The sequence below is a fragment of the Salvia splendens genome, chromosome 12 (genome assembly GCF_004379255.2).
Source record: "Salvia splendens isolate huo1 chromosome 12, SspV2, whole genome shotgun sequence".
In the NCBI taxonomy this organism is placed as follows: Eukaryota; Viridiplantae; Streptophyta; class Magnoliopsida; order Lamiales; family Lamiaceae; genus Salvia; species Salvia splendens.
The window spans coordinates 6,599,015-6,618,166 of record NC_056043.1 but is presented as its reverse complement, the minus strand read 5'-3'; the positions used below and the strand labels follow the sequence as shown (position 1 = coordinate 6,618,166).

Here is a 19,152-nt window from a genome sequence, read left to right as displayed (position 1 = left end):
CCACATTCCACAACACGGTTGGCTTCTCAAACATAAGTTACATTGGTTGACTTTCCCGTGTAAAGGTGTAAAGAAGCTAAACATTTAAGACAAAATATAGGAATTTTCCGTTAAACTTCCTAACAAACTTCTAACCAACTCAACCTCCTAACTCTTCAGCTATTCTTAGCTCAGGATTCGTGAATCAATTCAACTACAATGTGTTGTGGATATGCATAGGCTTGATGTTTATGACTATTTTCATGAGTTTATCCTGAATTGTGTGACAATCGATCTCTATGTGTTTTGCTCTTTCATGAAACATTGGACCAAATAGAGCATATATACACCGCGGCTTGATTATCATAGTACAAAAACACTGGTTTATCAATATCATAATCTCGTAACAAAGCAATTTCCCAGACAACTTCGCAACTTGCTTGTGCCAATTGCCCAGACGTACTAATACCAATATCTCGTACCAAAATTGTTCTATGTAGGCTGTAGCATACAATAACACCGAATTTTCTCCAAGAATTTCTACGCAGGTTTGCTTTTCCATAGAAATTTATTTTTCCATTATCATCTTCTTTTACATATAATCGTTTCTTGTAATGGAATTATGTCACCTAACTTTATGTGTATGTGTGTTACGACGTGAGAGCAGAGAGAATTGAGAGAGACGATAGAGTAGGGCGAGATGAATTGTTGGTGTATGCGTGTGTTTTTTTATTAATAATTTTAATATTAAACGAAAAACGACGTTTATATATTTAAATGCAACATCGGCTTTGAAATTGCTACCTCTATTAAGATTTGGATTATTGTGGGAAAATCTCAATCCGATCAAAACTTATAATATTAACGATTAAGTCTCATTATTGAACTCAGATGTAGTCGGAATGTGTTAAAACTTAAATGCGGAAAATAAAAAACTATTGCAGGGAGTAAAAGACGGGAAAATTGTAAAGACTATATTGTGATTGACTTGAATGAATTTCTCGCAGTGGTTACACAACATTTTATAGGCTTCAATTCTACATATACATGAAAAATATATTATAATTATACTAATATCTTCTTGATTTGATTTTTCATAATCTTTAATTGATTTCCTTCATTATTTTTGCCATAACTTCATCCCTTAGGCCATCCACAATGGGGCGCCCTAAGGCGCGCCCTATGGCGCGCCACGTCATCAATTTTATCCTCCTACCCCCACCTGCAATGGGGCGCCCTAAGGCGCGCCCTATATGTTTTACTATTGTTTTGTTAATTAATTTAAATGTTTTCAAATATATAATGCAAACTAATTAAAAAACAGAACGAGTAACTAAAAACCGACGAAGATTGCATTAATTACACAAAAGTTACACGATTCAAGTTGGCTAATCTACGCAATTCCCAACTTCCGGTGCAACTCATCGATCCCGGAGATAGTCGGCTTCGGCGGGGTCCGTGCACTTCTTGAGGGCCTTGTGCGTCTGAAACAACGTCTTCGCCATCGAGGCTGTTGCCGTCGGGTTCGGGGTCGGGATCGGGACCGGGATCGGCGATGGGTTGGCGGCGGTCGAGGATGATGTCGCCGCTGCCTTCCCCTTGGCCTTCGCAGCCTTGACGCCTATGGGACGCAGGGAGGACATCGGTGTGCCGGAACTCTCAATGTCCTCGTACGTCCGGTTGAGGTCCACCAGACGAGTTACGCTTTCGCTGCTCGTGTAACCACCAGCTACGGTGGTCTTCGTCCTCTTTGTCGCACCGGTGTGCAGAATCCCGCCTTGGAACTTCTGCTTGTCCCTCAAAAGCGCCCAGATGGCCTCATGCCTAAAGTCGCCGTACAGGGACTGGTATGACAATAACGCTTTAGGGCGTCGCTCAAGCTCTCGCCGCTCCCCTGCTCCCTCGAGCACTTCTCGTACTCCGCCGCGAACAGGTTGACTTGCTTCTTCACCTGATCCCAGTGCTTGCGGAGCTGCTCCCGTTGGCGCTTGTACGCGCTCGGCGGCTTCGCCGCATTGTAGCTGAAACGACCGCTTGTCGTGTGAGTGTATGTGTAATAAACTTCTACGTCGAGCTACCAAGTCCAATAAATCCACTAAACACTAGGTCTAGGAACTCAAGGTGACACGGAAGACTCTGTCTATGAACACACAAACTCTTGCGTTTCAAAGATCCCTCAACCCGTTATACTATAGATTAGTATAGAGAAGCAGGCGTCGATCCCACGAAGATGGACATGTAAGAAAGCATCTATAGACTTTGGTTTAGAAAGTGGCTGCTGCCACGCAAATTTGGGTTGAGGTATAACTACGGCTAGACCTAGGCACAAAATCAAACACTAGACCTAGGAAACTGTAAACGTCATGCTGAGATCGAACATCCTTAGGGCTACGTAATTTTAAACTAACTTCCTAGACCGAGCAACAATTACCAACTATAGCTAAACAAAATGCAAATAAAAGTGGGGACCAAACTCCTAGAAATATCAAGTACGGAAGAAAAGCTGCAACTAACTAACTAAGGATTTAACTAACAACAACATGCATCTCATCGGCTAAATCAAATACGAATATGAAGAAAACAGAGCACATACCCAGATTCGAACAGAATATAGAAGTTCGGATGTCGGAAACTTGCAACTAGACGGAAATAAAACATATCTACATATACTAGACGGAATGAAATGAACACACGAAAACTAGGCATGAATCACGATCACTCTGTTTCAGCTTCAACGCCGGATGCTTAATCCACTCCGGATCCAAGCAATCCGGTCCCAACAACAACCATAATCAACTCCATAATTCTCGATTCAACAGATCTGCTCCGATCAACACTAGATTCCAGCGAGTCTACTCAAACTCAACAACCAACACGAAAATCAAACATCCAATTCAACATTCACAACTAGCTCAAGATAAATGACATCCATAATCGAAATCAACAGCAACTCAAATATGGAAAACAGAAATTTCATAAATAACGGAAATTCAACAGCAAACAGGGCCGAGCTTCGAACGGCGGAGCTCGGTGAAATTCACGACAGTAAAGTAAAATGAAAACAATTAAATTATTTCTTCACCCTCTGTAAGAACGGTGTTACCCGCTACTGACTAGCAAAATAAACCCGAGAACACCCCACGATTTCCCGATTAAACCCAAAGTATGTAGAAGTGAGAGAGCTAGAGCTGCGATCTGGTCATAAGGCCTCCACCGAGAAGGTCCCCTCTGATTGCATGCTTTCTTCTTTATATAGGTGTGGACATAATCTTCTAGAAGCCTTCGTAGAAATCTCCATTCTACCCTTCAGCCCCTTGATTTCCTCCGTCTTGTAATTTTTCTTCAAATTGCTCACTTATTCGCCAGTTTCCTTGGACCATGCAATTGTCCTTCTCTATTCCTGGATCTGGCGAAAACCTTCTACATACATGGCTTAAAACATGTGTTAGACCCCGCAAATGAATGAGTTTCACCCCTATATCTATGCATGAAATTAGCCTTATCAAACTGCTCACACTTAAACCATACTTGCCCTCAAGTATAAAGACAAGAAAAAAAATAAGGTGAATTTCAATGCATGATTATCCTATGACCAACTCTAAAAAAACAAAAACTCCTAGACCTAGACATAAAACAGACTCAAAAAGAAAAAATAAACACTTTAAAGAAAAACACGAAGAAAAACACATATGCATGAACCAGCTTCAATTTTTAGGCAGTCGTCCCCACAAGTTTAAGGTTAATCCTATCGTCTACAGTCTCCAAATCTTCCCCTTCACCTTCTTTTACCTAGTCGGTCTGTCAGTTCGTCCAGATAACCTATTGACTTCCCACTTGTTGGATTCACTCGATCACTCATTCCTCACCAGGGATGTTAGGATCGAATCGCTCTTAAGTTAATGTTACACCACTGATGCATCGGGTTATGAGAGTTTCTCCTTCCTATAGTCCTCATTTCTTTTTCCTTTTAATCTTTGGGTCAGGTTACTATTGCTTCCTGCCCTTAGGTATCTTTTTCTTTTATTCCCCCCTTTTTATATTTTCCCCTGGACTTCGTCCAGCTTATACCTCCGATTTTTTTTATTTTATTTCTCCCCTGAACTTCGTCCAGCTTATACCTCCTTTTCCTAGACTTCGTCCTGCTTATACCTCCTCTTCCTGGACTTCGTCCATCTTATACCTCCAGAAACCCTCTTTTTTCTCCTTCAGACTCTTTTTTCTAAGCATCAAGTGGTAGCCCCCATTTTTTTACAAGTCCGCTCTCAATGTATAGACTTATAACTCACTCTTAAAGTGGGGCTTCACAACTAGGTTATCTAAGGCATCTTCTATCGTCCTTACTTCATTCAGACCGCATTCAGCTTATTAAGGGAAAATGCATCAAAGTTGACATGCATCCTATCTTCAATTGCTCTTACTAAAGGGATCTTGCCTTATTATATCCACTAGCTCATGCGATACTTAAAAAAAACTGAACCTAGAAACACCTATAAGACTCCCTCCCCCTCAAGCTTGTCCCCAAGCTATCCCAGTGAAGGGGGGAAACAGGGAAGTACAAAACAGACTACGACGAAACACATAACCAGCAAAACTGAAAGGACGAGATTTTCACACGCGTGTCGTAGGCGCGTGTCCCTTCCTATTCAACAAGATTTATACGTTCCCACTTCCCAAAATACTATTAATTAGTATGTGGTAAGTCGGATGTCGATCCCACGAGGAACGGTCGTATCCGTTATGTATTTCAACACTTGAGAGTTTGTTTTGGCGATGCCACCACGCTCTAAATTGGGTGTGGGAACTAAACTACGAAATGCAGATAAAACCTAAGCTAAGATTGGGAACTAAAAGTGAAAATAACATGCAAGTAAAAGAAAGCATTTAAACTGGAACGCAGACTGGGCAAGTTGATAAACTGGACAGTTTGGCAGGAAAATAGAGCAGTAGCAAGAAATTTTTTGCACTTGATGAAAATAAAAACAAAACAGCAACAAGCATGGACATTCCTAAATTTAGAAAGCAAAAGAAACTAAGTTAAAAGGCTAAGGAAATAAAGTAAGTGTTATCACCTAATGGAAGCTAGAAACTAGGATTGTGACCTTAAAAAGTGGCTAAACTAATTAACTCCTAAAAGCTAAACTAAATCACATGTCAGTGGAAGGTGGAGTGCAGAAATTAACTAAGCTAAATGGCTGCCAAAAGTGAAAAGAAAACATGTACTAGTTGTCTCCTAAACCCTATTACCCAAGGTGTAAAACCAATGGATAAAAGCCTACAACTAAAGGTTCTTTCACTTGACTTTTTAAAAGCTAATTTTAACTACTAATTCTACACTAAAAGCACATAAAGGAAGTGAGAGAAGAGACTACTTGGCTGCTACATAATTAAAAATACAAGGAGAAACACAAAATCAACAAGTAGACTACCTAAACATGCATTGAAAACACTAAATGAAAAGCTGAAAATTAACCATTTAATAGAGATGAACAAGAAAACAAAGAGAACTTAACAATGGAGTTAAAATAACTAAAAATACGAAACCAACAAGATCTACACTAAAACATACATAAAAATAAAAGGAACTAGACAAGGAAAAATTACTACCTTTTTGCTACTTGCAACATACGAAATATTTTCTCTTTTCTCCACTAAAATTTGAAATCAACAATAGCAACTTTGAAGGACATTTTGAAAGCTTAAAACAAACTCAAATCAATAAGCAAAACACTAACAACACTTAACTAGGCAAGAATCGAAAGTTAAAGCTTAAAAAAATAAGAATTTTCACAAGAACACAAGAACTAAGAGTAAAAGCTTTAACACTAGAGAAATAAATACACCAAAGCTCTTAAAGATAAGCCTCCAACAACCATTAACTAGAGAGTTAAGATATTGGAAACAAGTTTCAACACAAGTGCTACAAGAAACTAAAGCATTAAAGACTAAAATCCACTACAAGCTTCAACCCATGGTGAACAAAGATCTTGGCTGCCTTGAAGTTGAAATCTCTCTTCTTAAGGAAGAGAGAAAAGTTTCCTAGAGAGAGAATAAACTAAACTAAACTAAAGTGGTTCCTGGTTTTTGGAAAGTTAAGTACTTTTAATACATATATCCAATAGAAGATATTTCCCCTTCTTTTTTACTCCCCAAGGGCTGATATGGGCGTGTGTAGCAAGTGGGACATATCCTTTATAAGTGTGTGGAAGTGGCTTTAGTCATTTTCCCGTCAGGTTCAAACTGGACAGTTCAACAGCTTGGGCAGTTTGGGTCTTCTTTGCCTTCTTCTTCACTTTCTTCCATTCTTTGTCTTTTTGCTTTATTTCTTGCATGTTTTCCGCTTTGTGCCTTGATTAAGTAGCTTTCGAACTTAATGATCCATTCCCTGCCAAAATAGCATCTTCTCATGCAAATATTCAACTAATAAGTGCGAAAAGTGATCAAATCTGAGTGACGAAAACTAGCCTATCAAAAACGCACACCCAAAACAAACTTCTCACACTTAGACCGAGCACCGGGCCAAGTTGGAGAAATTCCTAGAAAACAAAACCACACATGCTTGAAAAGAAACACAAACTTCTCACACTTAGACCAAAGATTGGGCTAAGTGGGAGAAGACAAGTATAAGCGCAAACAAATATATACAGAGCATGCCGGAAAAAAAACACACAACACAAACATCAAACAAGCAAACATAAGACTGAAAGAAAATAAAAGAGAAAAACTAAAAGTAGAGTTACTTGGTCAAGGGGGGTTCATTTCAGGATTTGGCTCCCTCGGGAGCCAACCTGCGGTGGAACGTATGGGCGGGTTACTTTTGCTTTCTTTCTTGCCGGCGACTCCGGCTTATCTGTCTCCTTCTCACTTGAACTGGACACTGTCTTCTTAACTGAAATGGGCTTTGAGGCAGACGGGGCGGTCAAGGGCTTTGACGATGGTGGGGGATACTGGGGAGTTGAACTTCCTGGCCCTGGCTGGGTAGGCATGTGGCTAGGCCCAGCAGGCAGTGTCGTCTGCGGCTCAGCAAAGTTCTCCTTCAGCCATTTCGTCATCATCATCATTAACTGGACGGCCTCCGCCATCCGATGATTTTGCGTAGATGACTTCCCCACCATGACAGTGACGCGCCCCTTGAGGGCCTGCATCTCTTCCCTGACTCCACCGAGCTCTGTCCATATCCCGGCTATTTCTTTCTTGGCGTCCCCGAGTTCCTTGCTCATCACACCCATTACCTGTCTGAATTCACCCAATTCTTTGCGCATCACACTCACTTCTATTTTCATCTCTTCCACATCCATACTAGCTTTCGACCCACCAACATCCTGCTCTAACTTGACCTAGGGCTCCAACCTGCCAACAAACAAACGTCCTTCCCATGCATGTACAACAACCCTTTGTTGAAGAAGTAGTCTACGTTGAAAACCTCCGGGGGTTCACACATATCTACCTCGGAGGCAGATTTGGCGATCTTCATTATCGTGTTGCGTTGAAGATAAGCCCCCAAAAGGTGACATGTATACATATGACGAGAAGGGTTTGCGGCCATTTGATGACACGCCTGGGCTAGCCAGTAGCCCAAGTGCACTTTGACGTCCTTGGCCATACACCAAGTAAAGTAGAGATCTGCCTTAGTCAAGGCAGGGTTGGCTGTCCCCATAAGATTATAGCTGATAAAGGTCTGAGCAAAGCGAAGAACCCGGTTGTCGATATGAAACACCTTCGAGTAACTAGTTTTGAACTGGCCCACCTTAGGATGGGTCACGAACTCCCATGCTGTTTGCGGCTTGAATCCGGGCGTGCACTTTGGAGGGCCGACCATCCGGTTGTTCCAGATTCCCTCATCATCATCCTTGCGAGTGAACAGTCCCATTCGGAGAGACCATTCCCGGATACTCATCTCATGTTCTTCGGTGAACAGACGGAAAGTGAACGCGTCTGCATCCAAATCTGTAGTAGACTTCAATCGGAAAGTAGAGAAGAACTCACGCGCTAGGGCCGTCGGTACATCCGCAGCTATATGCTTTAACAGCCAGTCAAACCCGATAGCCTCGATGTATTGCCGGAATTCCGCATCACAGTCTATCTCCTTCAGTTCCTAGGGATCATAACGTTTCCCCGATTTAGCAAGCTTACCCGTGCTGCACCGTTCCTTATAAGTCGCCGCCCGCTTGGGATCAGCGAACTTTCTCATCGCGTCTAGCAATCCTTTCGTGACCCATACCTCCGCAGGCTCGAAGTTTAACTCCTCCTCTGGCTCTTCAAACTCAACCTCTTCAGATGCACTGGACTAGGCAGGGTTAACTGGTTCCTTCACGTATGGCACCTTCGCGGGATGAGGAAGTGAGGCTTCAAGCGACTCGCCCCCAGCGGTTTTCTTCGACTTCTTGACCAAGGAAGGGGCTGCTTGTTTACCCTTCCTTTTCCTCTCCACCGCTTGGCGGTGCTCCTCCTCGGTGCTAGGTCCAGGAGAATCTGCTTTCCCGGTTTCCGTAGCCGCTAGATCCAGTGCTTCCCTTCCAGTAGGTTGGGTTGTATCATCTATCTCGTCCAACAGGCTTCGCCGAGCCTGCCGCCTAGTTTTTCGTTTGTCCACCGGTGAATCTGTCCCTTCCGGAACATCTGTCAGATCCACCACTAGCTGCACCGCACCATCGACGGGTTCCGGTGTTTCCTCAGTAACGAGGCCAGCCACCTCCCCAGACAATTCAGGGGTTGCCCCCGCAAGGTAAATATGGCTTTCCCCCCACCTCCAACCGTTGTTCCACTAGGGCTTCACCGCCCACAACCTGCACAGGGGTTTCCCCCTCCAAACCTTCGACAAGGGTTTCCCCTTCTACTACTCCTATAACAGAAACATGGGTTTCCCCCTCCAAAACTTGACCAGAAATAACAGGGGCCTCCTCCTCAGCCTTTTCAGCCGGGGTTTTCCCCTCAGATAACCCGGCAGGAACAACAGGGGTTTCCCCCTCAACCACAAACGCCCGACCTTTGGTCTCCGACTGCTAAATACTCTAACCCAACCGCCAGATCTGCCTCACCCCCTGTTTCTTCCGCCGCGTCCGTCACGCTGATGGGCGGCTCTGTTGTTGTCTGCAAAACGGCGTGCTGAGTCGCCAAGTTGTCGGGAATAGTGGGTGGTTTGCCCCATCATTGTAAACATGGCAAAGGCTTTCATCGCCTCCTCAGGACTGCCGAACTTCTGCATTAGGTCGGACATAAACACTGCAGCACCGGCGTCGGCAGATGTGGTAGGTTTCCCGGCTTCCGATTTGTTGTCCATGACTTGAATCTGAATTTCCACAGCTCCGTTTGCTCGAAGGCCAACAACAGTGTATGGCCCTACCCATTTGGACTTTAGCTTCCCAGGCATCAGTTTGAGCCTAGATTGAAAAATGAGTACCTTCTGCCCTACTTGGAGTTCCTTGACCCGAAGATTTTTATCGTGCCAGAGCCTTGTCTTCTCCTTATACCACATTGCGGACTCATATGACTCCAGTCTCAATTCTTCCAACTCTTGAAGTTGCAATTTCCTCTATTCCTCACAAGACTGGGGTATCATGTTAATCTCTTTGACCGCCCAGTATGCTCTGTGCTCCACTCCTACGGGCAGATGACACATCTTGCCAAAAACCAACCTATAGGGTGACTCAACTTATTTTAACACAAGTGATACCCGCAAGTGTACGGGGCTAGCGTAGCAATTAGTAAGCAAGAGTATCGTATCCCACAGAGACAATTTTGTATCAACTTAACTACCACGAACAAAAATCAACTACTATCAAGACAATCAAGAAAAGTTTGGTTTGTTCTAGCAACTAATAAAAGCATATAGTAAGCAAGTAACAATTAAGAACAAGGAAACACAGTGTGAAAAGGATATGAACAAATAATATGGAGAAAATTGCAGAACTTAAGGATCCGATGCACAATTCCAAGCTCTTATCCAATCGATTCGCCTTACCTTTTGGTGTCTCTAGAGTTACTAAGCAGACCACAATTATAGATTAAACCCCCTCCCGAGGTGAGAAACCTGTAGATTAGGTGCTAGGATCGAAGTCCCCTTCTAATCCTACACTCCTAACTCCCAAAAGCTCAATTAGGTCAATGACCTCACTCAAAACCTCAACTCTCCCGAGTTCTATTGTATTAAGGTGTGCATTATTCTTATTTCCAGATTAATTATTTCATCTCCCGATTAATCTAATTAATCCTACAGAAGCAATTGGTGATCAAGCAATTGAAAGGAAGAAACCCAAGAATAATCAAATAACTACAAGAGCAAGGCAATGACAAAATCAATCGGATAAAAACTATGAAATCAGTGCATCATCACCAAGAATTCTACAAGAGATGTTTAGCTACTCATGTTCTTCATAAAAACCATGTTTGAAACAAAAGATTCTACGAAATACATGAAGAAAAGATTAAGATACTCCTGTAAGAATGAATCTACGGAATGGCAACTTCAATCTTCCGATTGGAAGTCTTCAATCTTCAATTCTCTCTCTCAAAGTGTTCTTCGGAGTGTGTGTGAGTGTTGGAGGCGGTAGGTGTAGAATGCTTGAACCCTAGGCTTTTTCTCCTTTTAATCCCCATCAAAAAATTGCATTTTTAGCATAAAAATACGCCAAAACAACGTACCCGGCCGGGTGATGTTTTTCGACCAGTTTCTGACGAATTTGCGACACCCGGCCGGGTGGAATTATAGGGTAATAATTCACCCGGCCGCGTGAGATTTTTTTGGACAGCGCGGCATTCGTAGATTGGCCATATCTCTCTCATCCGAACTCCGATTGGGGCGTGTGAGGTACCCACGCGAAGCTCTTTCGATGATGAAGACAATGGACATCTCAAAATAGGATTTGGACCCCATCTTGATAGGCAGATTAACGTTTGAAGCAGACCCCAGCCTCGTCTTAGCTCATTTTGACCTTTTTTACCTATTTTAACTTCAAACACTAGATAAATTCATCAAAGCACATTTATAGTGAAATATGGACATAAACTCTAAGATAATACAATGAAAGCACACAAAGGATCATGTTTAATGTCCAATAAAATAGTTAAAATCCGAGTTTATCAACTCCCCCAAACTTAATCACTTGTTTGTCCTCAAACAAGAGACAGAAGACAACTAAATATAAACTCGTGCATATCAGTCGGATATCATAATTGCCTCAGTATAGAAAAATGTATCATGTATCAACGACTTCACACACAAGCACATCAAACTGATCACTGCTTCGAGTTACTTTCACGTATGCAATCTTGTCAAATTGCCCCTCACAAGATATGTATATGTATGTGTAATCACTCACTCTCAAAAGTATATAGGCAAGAAATAGCTCTCAGATCAATCAAGTATGCATAGTTTACCATAAGCTTGCTCGAAATCTAACATCTCTTCTACTATGCTGTGACTATAGTTCAAGGATCTGAAAGGTCTTGCATTTTGGTTGTAATGTAGGCTTTTTGGTTAGGTGAGGAATATTTGGCTAAAGTGACTCATAATCTCGAAGAACTACAATACTTCAACTCTTAATCATATCAACTCCTCAGTAGTCTAATAGACTCTTCCCATATACCAATTTTCCTCCAAACTTGGCTTTTTTCCGTACTTCTAGACTTCGTCTAGCTTATAACTCCTCTAGGCTTTGCCTAGCTTATACCACCAAATTATTCTTTTTTTTTTCTTTTTACAACTCCTTTTTCAATAATCAGGTATACATCCATCTTCCCAAGATTTTCAACTCAACTCTTTTACCAAATCACAACTCTTCCTCCATTGATTAGCTATCAAAGAAAAAGGTTTTTAGGCTCAAACTTGGCTAGCAAGGAATTCTCATATAATTTGTATTTTAGGGTGAAGGTCTTAATAAGCTAGAATGGATGGCCTAACGTCACTTCCTATCTCTATATTCACTATGTAGACTCAAGGAAGATCGTGAGCAAGTTCTAGAAACATATAACATATTGACGATAAATCAGACATTTTAAAAATATAGGCTCAAATCTCACTAGGTATAGGCAATGGACAAGGCAACGAGCAATTCACTTTGATCAATTCACAATAGAACATACAAGCATGCTTAGAAGTATCAACAAGTTTTCGAAGAATTTTAAGCATCATAAGCAACTCATCCAACACATATGCCAGAATTTAACTCAATTGTTCTCCACCCCCCATTCAAGTTCATCCAAGGGAGGTTATTCACCCTCAACTAAAAATCCTAAAAAAATTAAAAATCTACTAAAAAAAAATAATAAAAACAGTAAACTTCAACATCCACCATATCACCCCCCAAACTTATTCAAAGCTACGCAAAGAAATAAGTTTGAAACGTTGGTGGAGAGGTGATGCTTACTTAGCAACCACACCAAAAGAAATACATAAAACAATAAAAGATACCTTCCATGGGTTGCCTCCCATGGTAGCGCAACTTTTTACCGTCGTATGCCCGACGTCTCTAAATATCAACCGAGATCCCCGTTCATCCCAGAGTTGCCTCCAGATGATCGCTTGGCTCCTCCTCCATGAGGAAATAGATCGTTCCAAGTCTTGGTGAGCCACCACTTTTCAGGCTCTCTCGGGATAGGCTCCTTCACTGTTGGAGCAGTTGTCTTTCTTCCCTTGGCAGCATTTGGTATTTCACCCCCCATCCTAGGGGGTTCAGTAATGATCACCGAGTGCACCGGTGAAGGGCGACTATGGTCTGCATCGATCCATGCTATTGGCTCCGAGTTAGTGGAAGCCATCATCTCCATGTGAAGCTCATAAAAGTCCTTCTGCTTCACTTTTCTGACTGCACTCGATCCTCCTTCTTCAGTAATCACTTGGTGCTTCAGACGCACCACTTTGCACTCCTCAGTTCTTCCATCCATGCTTCTCGATTTGTGGGAAAACGTCTGACTTTCTTATCCCATGAAGATTGTCAACTCTCCCTTTTTCACATTTATATTTGCCTCAGCAGTGGCGAGGAAGGGACGTCCTAGCAGTAAGGGGACTCCCTTGTCTTCTTCCATGTCCAAGACCATAAAATCGATGGAAAAAATAAATTCCCCGACCTTAATCAGTAGGTCTTCCACGATGCCCTCTGGATACGCGACAGATCTGTCTGCCATCTGTAGTGTGGCTGAGGTGGGTTTCAAAGTACCGATGTTCAGTTGCTTGAACACTGATAGTGGCATTAGATTAATACTCGCGCCTAGATCGCAGAGAGCATTCTCCACCTTATAGCCCCTAATGAGGCAGTCGACAGTGAAACTTACAGGATCCTGCAGCTTGGCAGGCAGTTTCCTTTGCAGCAGAGCACTGCAATTTTCAGTTAGATTAATAGTGTCTACCTGCCCCCAACTGGTCTTCTGGGCTATCACCTCCTTCAGAAACTTCCCATACTTCGGTATCTGCTGTAGTGCCTCAATCAGTGGGATGTTAATGTGCACTTTTATGAATATGTCAAGAAACCTAGAGAAGTGATCATCTAGTTTCTTCTTCTGCACGCGCTGTGGAAATGGGATCTTAACCTCAGCAGGGGATGCAGGTATCACGGTGCTTGCCTTGGGAGGCAGCACCTCTTCCACTGGTTCTTCTTCTTCCACCACCTCTTCTACAACTGTCTCCTCTTGAGAGATTTTCTCATTCTCTGCAGGCATGGTTGGGCCTTCGTAGCTCTTTCCACTTCTCAGAATGATGGCTTTGCAATCCTTACAGTCTTTAGGATTTACAACCGTTTGTGAAGGGAATTGGCCTGGTTGATGCTGAATACCCACAGCCTGTGAAATCTGGCTCATCTGGTTATCGATGCTCTTCATGTGAATATTCAAGTCATTCACATTAGCTTCAACCTGCACTAGCCTTTTGTTGGAGTCTTTCATGCACTATCCCGTTTGTTTCATAAAAGCCATTAACACATCTTTCAGCTCATCCTTCTTTGGTTCTATGATTTGGCCATCTGATACCTGGAATCCGGGTGGTGGTTGCAAGGCATTATTTGGGTTCCCGTAGGACAAGTTGGGATGCACCTTGTTCCCATAGTGGTTGTAATTGCCTCCTCCTTGATTGGGGCGGTAATTGTTGAAATTTCTGTTATTGCCACCTTGGTGAACGTAGTTTACATCTTCTATTCCTTGTTGCATCTCAGTCCCAACTTGCCTTATTCCCATATACCCAAGCTTGTCAGTTAGGAAGTCCAGCTGCTTGGACATTGTATCCATCCTATCAAAATCGGAGGTGGATGCCACCCTATAGGATTTGCTCCTATCGTTTCTCCATCCATCATCATTTGAAGCCACTCTCTCAATTACCTCAAGTGCTTCAGCTTCTCCCAACTTCAAGAGAGATCCTCCGGCGCTCATGTTCAATTCGCGCATTGCCTCCAGCGTGCCTCCCCTGTAGAAGGTTAGGATTTGTTGCCCCGGGCTTAACCCGTGGTTGGGGCATCTTCTCATCAACTGCTTGAACCTTTTCCAGGCCTCCAAAATGTTCTCCTGAGGTTGCATCTTATATTGAATGACCTCTGCTTGGCGTTTGAGTGCCTCGCTAGGTGGATAGTACTTCTCCAAGAACAGCTCCACCATTGCATCCCATGTGGGCACAGAGTTAGGACCCATGCTGTCATACCAGTCCCTTGCATCGTCTTTCAAGGAGAATGGGAATAATCTGAGGCGGACGTGCTCATCTGTGACCCCGTTCGCCTTCACTGTGTTGCTTATTTGTATGAACTTGGTGAGGTGTTTGTTGGCATCTTCTGAGCCCGTTCCACCAAATGCGTTTGCTTTTGCTCTGTCTATCATCCCCGATTTCAATTCAAAGCTGTTGGCTGCTATCCCCGCATTGTTGACTGGTGGATTAGTAACCTGTCTGTAGGCGAACTGATTTTGTACGGGCACTGGCCTCACGTTCTGCTCATCCAATTGCCTTTGCATGACAACCAGCTGTAGACGGAGTTGACAAATGACAGGATCCTCGTTGTTCTCATGATTATTCTCATTGTTGTTCTCCCCTCCGTTCTCCATTAGGATTGGAGAATGAGGCTCGTACTGTATAGGTGACGGAAGTGGAGATGGACTGGGTGATGGAGTTCTTTGGATAGGAGAAGGTAGACGCCTATGAGCGGGTGAAGAAACCCGAATCCTTTGGTTTAACCTTCTCTGCGCGTTCCTCCTTCTGTTGGATGCTTCGATCTCGGGATCGATAGGCTCTAAAGGTGGACCTTTAGAACGCGTGTGCATACAACCTGAACAAGGGAACAAATCTATTAGAGAACTCAAAATAAAAAGTACAAATAAAGCGAGTAAAATCTAGACTAGTAATCTCAATTATTATCACGATATTAAGCTATAATGACACACAATTGTCCCCGGCAACGGCGCCAAAAACTTGATGCACTATTTATTAGCACTAAAAATACCTGCAAGTTTACAGGGTAGAACTAGTATAGCTAAAGGTCAGTACCAGGATATCGAACACAGGGAATAAGATTGCAACTGACTATCATATACTAAGCGTCATATACTATCTAGAGACACGTGATTTTTGGGTTGATTAATTAAACTAGACTAAAAGAAATAAACAAAAAAATGGAAAACATAAAAAGAAATAACACAAAGCAGGCTTAAGAATGTAGAATTTTAGGATCCAAAAACACAATCGACTTCCTTGAATTACAGTTTCCAGAGCTATTAAGTCGATCACAATTATAGATTAAACCCCATCCCGAGGTGAGAAACCTGTAGATTAGGTGATAGGATTGAAGTCCCCTTCTAACCCTTAAACCCCTAACTCCCAAAAGCTCAATTAGGTCAATGACCTCACTCAAAACCTCAACTCTCCCGAGTTCTATTGCATTAAGGTGTGCATTATTCTTATTTCCAGATTAATTATTTCATCTCCCGATTAATCTAATTAATCCTACACAAGCAATTGGTGATTAAACAATTAAAAGGAAGAAACCCAAGAATAATCAAATAACTACAAGAGCAAGGCAAGAACAAAATCAATCGGATAAAAACTATGAAATCAGTGCATCATCACCAAGAATTCTACAAGAGATGTTTAGCTACTCATGTTCTTCATAAAAACCATGTTTGAAACAAAAGATTCTACGAAATACATGAAGAAAAGATTAAGATACTCCTGTAAGAATGAATCTACGGAATGGCAACTTCAATCTTCCGATTGGAAGTCTTCAATCTTCAATTCTCTCTCTCAAAGTGTTCTTCGGGGTGTGTGTGAGTGTTGGAGGCGGTAGGTGTAGAATGCTTGAACCCTAGGCTTTTTCTCCTTTTAATCCCCATCAAAAAATCGCATTTTTGGCATAAAAATACGCCTAAACAACGTACCCGGCCGGGTGGAATTATAAAGGGTAAATATCACCCGGCCGGGTGATGATTTTCGACCAGTTTCTGACGAATTTGCGAGACCCGGCCGGGTGGAATTATAGGGTAATAATTCACCCGGCCGCGTGAGATTTTTTTGGACATCGCGGCTTTCGTAGATCGGCCATATCTCTCTCATCCGAACTCCGATTGGGGCGTGTGAGGTACCCACGCGAAGCTCTTTCGATGATGAAGACAATGGTCATCTAAAATAGGATTTGGACCCCATCTTGATAGGCAGATTAACGTTTGAAGCAGACCCCTGCCTCGTCTTGGCTCATTTTGACCTTTTTTTACCTATTTTAACTTCAAACACTAGATAAATTCATCAAAGCACATTTATAGTGAAATATGGACATAAACTATAAGATAATGCAATGAAAGCACACAAAAGATCATGTTTAATGTCCAATAAAACAGTTAAAATCCGAGTTTATCATAGGGTGACATTCCAATAGGCGTTTTGTATGCTGTCCGGTAAGCCCACAATGCATCACCTAGTCTCTTACTCCAGTCTTTCCTTGACGGATTCACCATTTTTTCTAATATCGCCTTTATCTCCCTGTTGGAGATCTCGGTCTGTCCATTAGACTGAGGATGATACGGGGTAGAAAACCTATGGTGGAACCCGTATTTCCTCATCAGAGCTTGTATTGTCCTGTTACGGAAGTGCATCCCTTGGTCAGAAATAATTGCGCGCGGCACCCCGTATCTATTAAAGATGTTGGCTCTAAGGAACTTGACCACTTCTTTGGCTTCACAGGACGTGGTGGCCTTTGCTTCTATCCACTTTGAAACATAATCTACAACCACAAGTATGTAAGTATTCCCATACGAAGATGGAAATGGACCCATGAAGTCCATACCCCAAACGTCGAAGATCTCACATACGATCACTGGGACCTGCGGCATTTCATCCCTCTTAGAAATTCCGCATGTCTGCTGGCATCTCTCACAGCTCTGACAAAACTCAAAAGCATCCTTATGCAACGTAGGCCAGTAAAAACCGCTATCTAACACCTACCTTGCAGTCTTCCTAGGTCCAAAGTGACCTCCACAAGCTAAGGCATGACAATGATTCAGCACATCCCTCTGTTCCCATTCTAGAATACACCTCCTAATCACCTGGTCAGCTCCCATTCTCCATAGATACTGGTCGTCCCAAAAATAGTACTTGGCTTCACTTTTCAATTTCATCTTTTGGGCCCGGGTGCTTTCTTGAGGGCTGGGTACTTCTCCAGTGACTAAGTAGTTTGCTAGGTCTGCGAACCAAGGCTCGGCATTCAGTTGACACTTCCCTTTTTCAGAATCTCCTGGACCTGTTAACACCATCACCATCTCCCAACAGATGGGTATGGGAAATGTTCCTATACAGTACAGATGCTCCTCCGGGAATGCATCAGGTATAGCTTCATCCGTCTCTCCTTGGAAAATCCTGCTCAAGTGATCAACCACTTTGTTTTCTGTCCCCTTATTGTCTCGAACTTCCCAATCAAATTCCTGCAAAAGTAACACCCAACGGATTAATCTTGGCTTGGATTCTTTCTTCGCCAATAAGTACTTGATAGCCGCGCGGTCAGTGAAGAACTGCCCCCACTGCGTAATCACTTGCGTCGCACATTATTTCAAACGGTAAACTCCAGTCTGGTGCTCTGATAATAGGGGCAGAGACTAGTTTATCCTTTAGTAGCTGAAAAGCTTCCTTGCACCCCTCATCGAAAGCGAAATCAACTTCATTATGCAACAAATGGGTGAGTGGTTGGGCAATCCTCGCAAAATCCTTAATGAATCTTCTGTAGAAACCCGCATGCCCTAGGAACCCTCTAACTTCTTTCTGATTCGTAGGGTAAGGCAATTTTGAGATCACATCAATCTTTGCTTGGTCTACCTGTATACCCCTCTCTGAAACTACATGCCCTAGGACAATTCCTTCAGGGACCATAAAGTGGCATTTCTCGAAAGTTAAAACCAAATGCTTTTCCTGGCACCTCCTCAATACTATATCCAAACTTGCTAGACAGGAATCAAAAGAATTCCCATACACAGTGAAATCATCCATGAAAATTTCGATACAATCCTCCAATAAATCCGAAAAGATACTCATCATACACCGTTGAAAAGTGCCTGGTGCATTGCATAGACCGAATGGTATTCTTTTATAAGCATACGTGCCAAAGGGACACATAAATGTAGTCTTCTCTTGATCTTCAGGATCTACGTAGATCTGGAAGTATCCACTGTATCCGTCAAGGAAACAGAAATATTGCTTGCCTGCCAAACGCTCCAGCATCTGATCAATAAAAGGTAAGGGAAAATGATCTTTCCTCGTCGCTTCATTCAACTTTCTATAATCGATGCACATCCTCCACCCAGTAACTAGTCGAGTGGGCACCAGCTCGTTCTTGTCATTCTTGACCACCGTATTCCTGACTTTTTAGGTACCATATGGACCGGACTAACCCATTCACTATCAGGTATGGGGTAAATGATTCCCAGCTAAAACAACTTTAAAACTTCCTTCAAAACTTCATCTCTCATGTTCGAATTTAGCTTGCATTGTGGATCTCTACATGCCTTCGCACCTTCCTCTAGCCTAATGCGATGCATGCAAAGATCAGGAATGATTCCTACCAAATCGGAGAGAGTCCATCCTATGACTTTCTTGTTTCTTCTGATTACATTCAGCAATTCCTCCTTCTGTTCCTTGGTCAAGTTGCTGTTGATGATAACGGGAAAAGTCTCATTCTCTTCTAGATAAGCATACTTGAGGCCTGGTGGGAGCACTTTCAGTTCTTTCTT

The 19,152-nt window shown here is 42.6% G+C and overlaps 1 protein-coding gene across 1 annotated transcript; it reads right to left on the bottom strand.

The window, feature by feature from the left end:
- Positions 1-12,891: 12,891 nt before the first annotated feature.
- LOC121757453 lies at positions 12,892-13,851 on the bottom strand. Its single transcript, XM_042152997.1, has one exon. It carries the CDS (start codon positions 13,849-13,851, stop codon positions 12,892-12,894), a length of 960 nt encoding a protein of 319 aa, XP_042008931.1.
- Between the last annotated feature and the right edge of the window lie 5,301 nt (positions 13,852-19,152).

Coding starts and splice junctions, on each gene's coding strand:
- LOC121757453 (XM_042152997.1), bottom strand. CDS start 13,851: ATGAAAGACTCCAACAAAAGGCTAGTGCAGGTTGAAGCTAATGTGAAT.